This window comes from Hoplias malabaricus, chromosome Y (assembly GCF_029633855.1).
Source record: "Hoplias malabaricus isolate fHopMal1 chromosome Y, fHopMal1.hap1, whole genome shotgun sequence".
Lineage (NCBI taxonomy): Eukaryota > Metazoa > Chordata > Actinopteri > Characiformes > Erythrinidae > Hoplias > Hoplias malabaricus.
This window is the reverse complement of record NC_089820.1, coordinates 81,757,326-81,767,357: the sequence shown is the minus strand read 5'-3', so window position 1 is coordinate 81,767,357 and position 10,032 is coordinate 81,757,326. Positions and strand designations below refer to the sequence as shown.

General features: G+C 43.3%; 1 protein-coding gene across 1 annotated transcript in view; it reads right to left on the bottom strand.

Moving 5' to 3' along the window:
- Positions 1 to 934: 934 nt before the first annotated feature.
- Positions 935 to 10,032, bottom strand: part of LOC136678562 (glypican-1-like) — a 163,641-nt gene continuing 154,543 nt past the window's right edge. The window contains exons 4-8 of the mRNA XM_066656606.1: positions 9,408 to 9,538; positions 6,904 to 7,020; positions 6,642 to 6,772; positions 4,948 to 5,123; positions 935 to 4,036 (exon numbers count right to left, since the gene is read on the bottom strand). Coding sequence (XP_066512703.1) covers positions 3,831 to 4,036; positions 4,948 to 5,123; positions 6,642 to 6,772; positions 6,904 to 7,020; positions 9,408 to 9,538 — 761 coding nt within the window. The 3' untranslated portion in view covers positions 935 to 3,830. The remainder of the gene's footprint in view (positions 4,037 to 4,947; positions 5,124 to 6,641; positions 6,773 to 6,903; positions 7,021 to 9,407; positions 9,539 to 10,032) is intronic.

Sequence of the window (10,032 nt, the reverse complement as noted above, 5' to 3'; positions counted from 1 at the left end):
GAGGAAAACCAGAGCACCCAAAGGAAATGCAAGCAGACATGAAGAGAACACACCAAACTCACTGTAGGCAAAGACTCAAGGCAGGAATCTGTCCTGGGACCGTGGAGTTGTGCAGCATAACACAACCTGAGGGTGCAGGTATGCTGGTCAACCACCACGGTCATACTCTGAGATGCTAAACTAGCAACCAAACTACATATACCAGGATAGACCAGCATGGAATTCCTTATTTTTCTAGCAGGGATACCACTGTAGTTTACAGCAAGTACTCTCATGTAATGCCACCCAGTGCTAATTCTTACAGTTGTTTGTTTTAAGTCTCACTTGCCGGGCATGTGGGATGTGGTGGATTGTGAGAAACTCATTAAATCAGTAAGAAATTGAGAATGTTATGAACTTTCCCTGCAGTATTTGGTTTACTTCATTAAAATTTGCTGTGAAAATTTGATTGCCGTTCATAAAGCCACGTAAAGAGAAGTCCAGTACTAATGCTGGATGAAGTTCTGGATCAAAGGCATTAGTCATATTCATTGCAGATGTATTTGGATGGCGACTTTTGTTTAGCCCTTGGCCCGATTACTTACCCCAATCACGCTATTTTGCTTAGGGGTAGGGGTGTCTCAATTATTTTGGGGATAGAGGATAGAGCAAAGTGTTAGGGCTATATAGCCATTGAAACTGAGATTTTTTTTAGATGCACAGATTTCAAACACTATACATTTTAACTCCAAGAGGCAAGGTGACACTCAGAAACAAAGAGGTGGGTGTAAAACTATAAAAGGTGGGATTGGGCCTTACTCACGCAGTTCCTGGGGGCCTTTATACCCATCCAGCCAACACCCTGCAATGAGCTCGCTCACCTTAGGCTCATATGTAGCTGTTCCAGAGAGTCTTCTTCAACAGGCAATGCTTTGAACATGAAATGAGTTTGACACAGACATCTTGAAAATAGTATGATGTATATAATTGACACAAGAATTTTTTGTTTTCCAGGAACATACAACAGCAAATTTTGACACAATTTTTCGTCAACGTTTCTTGACGCTTTTTCACACTCTAATTAATGAACACAAACGCTCTATTGGTGTTTATTGGAAAAAGAAAAAAAAAACACAAAATAAACAAATGAAGCATATATCAGAATGTATTGTATGTTGCTTTTTTCCCTCATTTTCTCTTTCTTTTCTCACACATTTCATCACTGCTCTCCACATTCAATATTAAAAGTGGGTGCTTTAGGGGTTCCTGGGACTCTGGGTCTGGTGTCCGTACAACACGGAAGTCTCGTGGCTAGGGAGCTGGCTCTGGACTTGGCTTAAAATGCCAATCAGGGTGCTGACCAATTTAAGTTAGTTCAAGATGAAACCACCTTAAACTCCACTATACTGTCCAAGGTGCTAATCTCAGGATCCGATGTGCCACTAAACCCTTGTAGAGATATCCACCAGTTTACAAAGGATTAGCAAACATGGCAAACAGCCAGTCCCCACTGATGAACAATACTTTACTGTCGTCGCTCCCGTGTTTTCACTAGCATCAGGTTTTGTATCAGGCAACCAAGTGGTCACACGCGTCCGAAAAAGTGCAGCATTATTATTTTGTTTTTCTAAGCCGACTAAGTAAATGAGCAGGGGACCAAGGGCCGAGCCTGAGGTCCAAAGAAAGGGACAACGCGAGGGAGACAGGGATTGTGCAAATTCTCCGAAACAGAGATGTTGGGAATTGTTTTGGCATGTCTTTTTTTTTTCTTTTGCTCTGCCTTGGAATGTGTCCCATAGGATAAAAGATGACTAATAGAAGCAGGGAAAAGCAAGGACACATCAAGTGGCCCCTCAGGCAAGTTTTTTTTTTTTTTTTTCCCCTTGGAGTCTACACACTGCCCCCCTATGGCAGACTCTGGTATACAGGCTCAGTGAGAGAGCACACTTTAGAACACCATCTACAACTCCACCACACATTCTGTGGTCATCACAGAACAGGGGCGTCCAGTCACAGGCACTGAAACTGAAGCATTTAGCCAACCAGAGCGTTTATCACACTGCAGTACTTATTACTAGAGTTTCCCACTCATTTTCTTTCTCTCTCCTCATTCTGTCACACACACACATACACACACACACACACACACACACATTTTACATGTCCATGCTCTAAACATGCAAATGTCCTCGTAGTCAGACATCTGTATGTCTGTACAGATACAAATACACACTTTTAAACATTAACATGACAGTATAGTTAAACACACGCACACACACACACACACAACAGGCACATTTCCATTTAAACAAACACTCATACTGTATAGTTAAATACATAGACACACACAGCCAAATACACACACACACACACACACACACACACACATCACATCACATCATATGGCTGCCATACACTCGCAGATGAAAAGATATCCAATTAGACAGGCACACTGAGACTCACACACACACACACACACTTCCAACATCCTGATAGTCATCCACACACATCCACTTACACAAATATACACAGACGCACACTTCCATATACGCACACAGACACACACACACACACACACACACAGTCACGCAGACAAACACAAACCCATCCCAGAGTCAATAGCTCTAATATCCCTCTTAACAATCGTTGTCCTCACTGTTCACAGAGTGTCATTTATAGACGTCTAGACTTCGCTCTAAGACTCCACCATCTCTGAAGCCCTGTATTGCAGCGAGAGCGCCTCCCGCATCCTCGCAATCAGACATTTCCTAAAGGGGAAGGTATACAGAGATTTAAGATTTGGGAGGGGATTCTACCACCAGAAACCTTTAGGTCCACAGTCGTTTCAGAAGCTTGTATCATCGTCCAGAGTTTGTGTCCAAAAGATGCTCCTGTTTGCTTTCTCCATCCACATTTCATGGTTGTTGTAGCCCTGTTCATCACAAAAACCTCACACACATGCATGCGCCTTCCTGCATGTTTCCTATCTTTTAGATTTCAAAATCAGTGGAAAAGGTCTCTCTTGACCTCTTCTGCTGGTGTATGAACTTCTCAACGTTTGCCAGTGACGTGACTGATGGCTGTGTTAGTATCTTCACTGGTAACCATGGTAACATATAGGTAGTATTTTCTGCAAGACCTGCCCATTAAGTTTTGACACAAAGCTGTGGATGGAGAAAAAAATGTATAGCAATCAAAAGCACAAGAGAGATGGAGAGGAATGTGGTCTCCTGGCTGGAGAACACACAGAGAACATAAAGAAGCATGTTCATTTATGTTCAGCCTTTTTCGCTCATTTCTACCCATTTGAACTAATTTCTAGTGCTTGGAAACCCAAATTGCCATTTTCTGTCCATCTCTGTCTATATTAATTACTGATAGGACCTATGTGGTTAGGTGTATAATGGAGGTCTAAATGCTTTGGGTGTCATAATGTCAGCTGTAATAAATTAATCTAAATTGGAAACAAGCTATTGTTGTGGTGCGGAAACTCATATATAACATATAAAGTCGCTTCTATAGCTAGGAATGACCAGCTCGTAGATTTCCCCTCAAAAAGACCAGCAAAAGAAGTGCTCTAAAGAGTGCAGAATACTTCGAAGAGAGACAGAAAGAACAGAAATCTAAGAATATTTTTTGTACAGTGACCAAAAACAAAACAAAACAAAAAAAGTCCATTCAATTGTTTCCATTTCTGCAATAGTTTGTATGATTCATACGTTGGTTTTGATCTTTTTTTTTTTTTTTTTACCGTTTTTTGGCAAAGTAACTACCCCACCTTATTTCCCCACCCCTCCTCACTCCGTCCCCTTGTCCCGTACTGAGTCCCGCTTGGTGGAAATGCCTGTGGATTATCGTCGCAGAAGGACTGTGGCAAGTGCGAGCAGGTAGGGGGCGCTAGAGGGCACATTCCGGCTGCCCAGGCCTTTCACCACCTTCTTGTTCTCTGGGGGGTTTGGATAGTTTTTAGGTCTGTTTGTGCTGGGGATCATGATGCGGGGGCCATGGACACACTGGTCATCGCTGCAGCCACTTCCAGAGCCGCTGATGTCATCACCTAAGTTTAATAAATACATGAGAAAAATGAACAATATCATCAGAACTACACTGCCCATGCTCGGACCACAAATGTGTTTACAAAGCTTTATAGAACAAAATGTAAATCTGTGAAATTCAAGATTTACTGCATACAGCTGTAGTGAATAATAATAATAATAATAATAATAATAATAATAATAATAATAATAATACATGTTCTTATAAGGACTATCCACCTCCATGCTGGTCATATACACTAATGGCGTATTCCACTGCATAGTATTTACTCTGTTCAATGCGCCTAAAATTATGCAGTGGACTTTGGAAGACATACCAATGTTTATTTGTTGGTGGAAGAAAGACCCCAGGGAGAGCTGGACAGTGCAACAGAGAACGAACCAACTACACTGATCTGTCTGAACTCACTTATAAACAATGCTTACAACAATGCCAAATCATGCTGTTTTTCTTTTTAGAGATTTTTGTGATTGTTTTGATACCACTGACTACATTGGGGGGAGGGTGGTGGGCATTGTAGTGGAAAGTACCAGGGACCAAAAAGCAAGTAGAGTCTAGTAGAGTAGGTACCCTGCAGTGGACAAGCACCTTATACTGTGTGTCCAAACATTTCTGGACATAATTTTAATTAAGTAAACCCAACTATCTGAGGTGCACCCATTGTGGATAGATAAATAAATAATAATAATAAATAATCAGCTGCACATGAGGCTAAAGTCACCATGCCCAATGCCAAGCACTGGCTAGAGCTAGAAAACCCCAAGGCACTGGACTGTTGAGCAACAGAACTGCTATCTCTACAGAGTTACACAACACAACAAATGTTGGTTTTGCTATAAAGTTTACAGTGTTTTCCAAAGTAACAACTTATACAATTAATGTTAAAACCATGTAAGGAAACTCTCCACTCACTGGCATCCTGGAAGTCCACATCGTTGCCGTTGATGGCGTTCTTCAGTCGATTGGTCATAATTTTCAGCTGCATGATCTGTTGTCTTATGGTCATATCTGGCTTGGTGATGTCGATCTCCACCTCTGGGTTGTTGATCTGACTGGCCAGGCCATCCCCCATCACATCGGGAAGATACCTGATACGCAACATGGAAACTCGCCATTAGCTAATTACAATTATTAATAATTGGTGAGTAAAATGTCTTTTTGGTTTTTTTTCATCCTGATCAGAGCCACGGAGGGTCAAGAACACAAGGATTTTTTGGTAAAGGCAGGAACACACCCCGGACAGAGCCCCAGACACACAGTTTAATGTGTGGACAATTTCACGCAGCCAAACCACCTAACAACATGTGTTTTAAGACCACAGAGACACAGTGAGAACCTGACCAACTCCCACAGGCTGTGAACGGAGGCAAGGATGGAACCCAGGAACCTGAGAAGATGTGAGGTGTACTCTCAGAAATACTGTCAGTGTGGTGGTAGCTTAAGATAGGGAATATTGTGACATATTCTATATTAAATGCAGATTTGTTAATTACATTGATTTCACATGCTCCATTTCATGTGCCTATTGTTTTAGTGACTATAATGTACCTGTGTTCTTCTGACAGTGTAGTGATGCTACATGTAACAGCACTGTGCTTCCCACATTACATTATTAATTCATTCATTCATTATCTGTAACCCTTATCCAGTTCAGGGTCGCGGTGTGTCCAGAGCCTACCTGGAATCATTGGGTGCAAGGTGGGAATACACCCTGGAGGGGGCGCCAGTCCTTCACAGGGCAACACACACTCACACATTTACTCACACACTCACACCTACGGACAATTTCAAGTCGCCAATCCACCTACCAACATGTGTTTTTGGACTGTGGGAGGAAACCGGAGCACCCGGAGGAAACCCATACAGACACAGAGAGAACACACCAGACTCCTCACAGACAGTCACCCGGAGGAAACCCACGCAGACACAGGGAGAACACACCACACACCTCACAGACAGTCACCCGGAGGAAACCCACGCAAATACAGGGAGAACACACCACACTCCTCACAGACAGTCACACGGAGGAAACCCACAAGGACACAGGAAGAACACATCAACTCCTCACAGACAGTCACCCGGAGGAAACCCACACGGACACGGGGAGAACACACCACACTCCTCACAGACAGTCACCCGAAGGAAACCCACACGGACACGGGGAGAACACACCACACTCCTCACAGACAGTCACGCGGATCGGGAATGCGTGACTGCGACACTAACACCTGCACCACCGTGCCGCCCCACATTACATTAACTTATAGCAAATGTAAAGCTGTGCAGTTTCCAATCTTGGTGTATTTCTCCAACAGGTTAACTCTGCTGCTCCCAGACCGACAGCACATTCACAAGATAAAAATGTCCCATGTAGATTAATAATAATTAACGAAATAAACACACAAAACTAAAACTTTGGGAATTTGCCAAAAATTCCATATTTGCCAGAAATTCTATTTTTAAGCTTTTGGAAATCCAACAAAAATCCAACAAAGCGTTTTGGCAGTAGTGTAGAAACTTTAGCACAGAACAAGTGTAGAGTAAGTGTCCATGGTTCTTCTCTGTGGCAAATGGTGTGTTTGAGTGTGTTGTGCTGGAGACGGTACCTGTCCACAGCCATGCCGTTCCAGCACTTGCCCTCATCACCAGCTTTAGCCTCGCGATCAATACACAGTTTACTAGGCAACTGAACCCAGTACTGCATCATATCCCTCAGCTTCCTAGAGACATCTGATAACTGAGAGAGAGAGAGAGAGAGAGAGAGAGAGAGACTTTTAGCTTTATATATTTTATTATTTTATATATTCTATATAGCATATTAAAAATTCATGTATTCATTTTAGGATCTACATTTACACACTCACTCACCAGTTTGTCCAGCCTCGGTCCTGCAGCACCGCTGACCTCCTCTGCGAGGTTCTGACCTCTCTTCACAGGCTCCCCTGGACTGGAGCTCTCTGGAGGGGTACCACATGCCTGAAAGACCTAAACAAGGACATGTATTATTAAGTGAATACGAATAATATCAATAAACCTTTAAAAGGAGCAATCATTTACTTTCACTGTTTAATAATCAGTGAATTTAATGAATAAGGAATCATTACATATTAATATTTAATATACATATAGGTGCAACTCATGGTCCCTAAATGGACCAGTTTATGTTCCACAGAGTGGGTCACTCTCGTGGGTGTGGCCATATCTACAATACACTGTTAAAAAAAGCTTTTGAACATTTTTGTATACACTGAATACAGTGCAAATAATGAGTACAGAATATAGTGTGAGTTGGAAGAGTGGTAAAATAATAATTATTTTAAATGTAGTTCAACGCAAACGCAAAAAACCCTGAATCTAAACTGTGGAGCCTGTGGCACTGGAATATTTTTACCCAGGCTTTGGGGAGAATTATGAGTAAGGCTGTTATTTTTGTACCTTACTATTACCATAATTTCTACATAAGCAGTATGAATATTTCATAGATGCTAATTGTGTTTAATAGTGGCAATAATAGTGCAGGTTTAATGGTGGCCATGGGCAACGCAGCCCAGTCAGCTAAAGTTCCAGCCAAGTCAGCTAGAGGGTCCAAGAAGATACGCTCACACACAGAAGACTATTCTTCATTAAATTACTGACCTTCATTTTGGATTTGCAATTGACCTCTCCATGCTCTGCCCACAAGGGCACTATTTTTTTTTTTCTTTTGGTAGCAACTGTTGGATACAATTTTGGCAAAAATCAAATTTAACCGAATGAGAAACAGCAATAAAAAAATTTGTTGACAGAACAGTGACATTTGAAATATATTGTTTTATATACTTCAGATATTAATTGTGTGATCATCGGTGGAGTGAATGTATAGTTAGTGCAGACATAAAGAGGGTGGTCATAATGTTATTTCTGATCATTCATTCATTCATTCATTATCTGTAACCCTTATCCAGTTCAGGGTCGTGGTGGGTCCAGAGCCTACCTGGAATCATTGGACGCAAGGCAGGAACACACCCTGGAGGGGGCGCCAGTCCTTCACAGGGCAACACACACACACTCACACCTATGGACACTTATGAGTCGCCAATCCACCTACGTGTGTTTTTGGACTGTGGGGTGAAACCGGAGCACCCGGAGGAAACCCACACAGACACAGGGAGAACACACCACACTCCTCACAGACAGTCACCCGAAGGAAACCCACGCAGACACAGGGAGAACACACCACACTCCTCACAGACAGTCGCCCGGAGGAAACCCACGCAGACACAGGGAGAACACACCACACTCCTCACAGACAGTCACCTGGAGGAAACCTACGCGGACACGGGGAGAACACACCACACTCCTCACAGACAGTCACCCGGAGGAAACCCACGCAGACACAGAGAGAACACACCACACTCCTCACAGACAGTCACCCAGAGGAAACCCACGCAGACACAGGGAGAACACACCACACTCCTCACAGACAGTCACCTGGAGGAAACCCACACAGACACAGGGAGAACACACCACACTCCTCACAGACAGTCGCCCGGAGGAAACCCACGCAGACACAGGGAGAACACACCACACTCCTCACAGACAGTCACCCGAAGGAAACCCACGCAGACACAGGGAGAACACACCACACTCCTCACAGACAGTCACCCGGAGGAAACCCACACAGACACAGGGAGAACACACCACACTCCTCACAGACAGTCACCCGGAGGAAACCCACGCAGACACAGAGAGAACACACCACACTCCTCACAGACAGTCACCCAGAGGAAACCCACGCAGACACAGGGAGAACACACCACACTCCTCACAGACAGTCGCACGGAGGAAACCCACGCAGACACAGGGAGAACACACCACACTCCTCACAGACAGTCACCCAGAGGAAACCCACGCAGACACAGGGAGAACACACCACACTCCTCACAGACAGTCGCACGGAGGAAACCCACGCAGACACAGGGAGAACACACCACACTCCTCACAGACAGTCACCCGGAGGAAACCCACAGAGTAACAGGGAGAACACTAAGGTCAACACATATATGGAAACTAAGTTAATACCTTCCAAGCAAGAGGAGGGCAATTAGACTTAAATTGTAAAAGCTTCTCACGAAGTGGAGATATTTAATAAAGTTAGAGCAAATCTAATATTCACTTCATGAGATATTTCCTACCAAAGCAAAGAGATGATTCAGTGTTTCCACACTTTTCAATCTTTTTTCACCTAATCCTATCAAGCGTACTCCAAAACCAAGTCATACAGCTTCCTTTAGCAATTTATTTCTCAACTTCGTCCACTGTTTTCAGAAGGAACCACATATTATTGATGAATATATATTTGTGTGTGTGTGTGTGTGTGTGTGAGTTTGAACCTTGTTGTTGAAAGCGTTAAGGTTGTCCTGCATGTAGAGAATAGCCTCTGCCATGCGTCTGGGCAGAGACAGAAGTGCAGCGTCCATACTGTAGGGTTTGTTCAGCCTATCAGCTACCTGTAACATGGCATCTACAAAACACACAAACACAGTCACAGTCAATTAAATATCCCAGTGGTTCTTATCCTGGGGGTCATGTACATAGTCCCAGGGCAGTCAGGCGATATTCAGGCCCAAAGCAGTGCTGGATGTAGGTGTTGTTTGATGCCATGACACATCTGACTAGTCTTCTAGAGCCACCAACCAATCACCATCCTTCACCAAACTCTCAGTGAAGACATCAGTGCAGTTAAACCTCTGGTTCCCTCTAAAATGCACATGCTGCATTTATTAATACAGAAGGGTTTGTGTGTATTGCCGTGTCGGCTGCAGTTCGCTGCACTTTATGCGATGATTAAACAGCAGACATTTCTTAACTGGTAGAGCTGGGTTAATTTGCTGTAGATCTTCTTCTTCTGCACATTCTCTTCTGAAGATGAGGCTCAGCTTTCTTACTTTCCATAGCTTTGAGTGAATTGTGCTTTGTTTTCTGTGCACAGTTTTAATTTTTTTTTCCTAAATTACA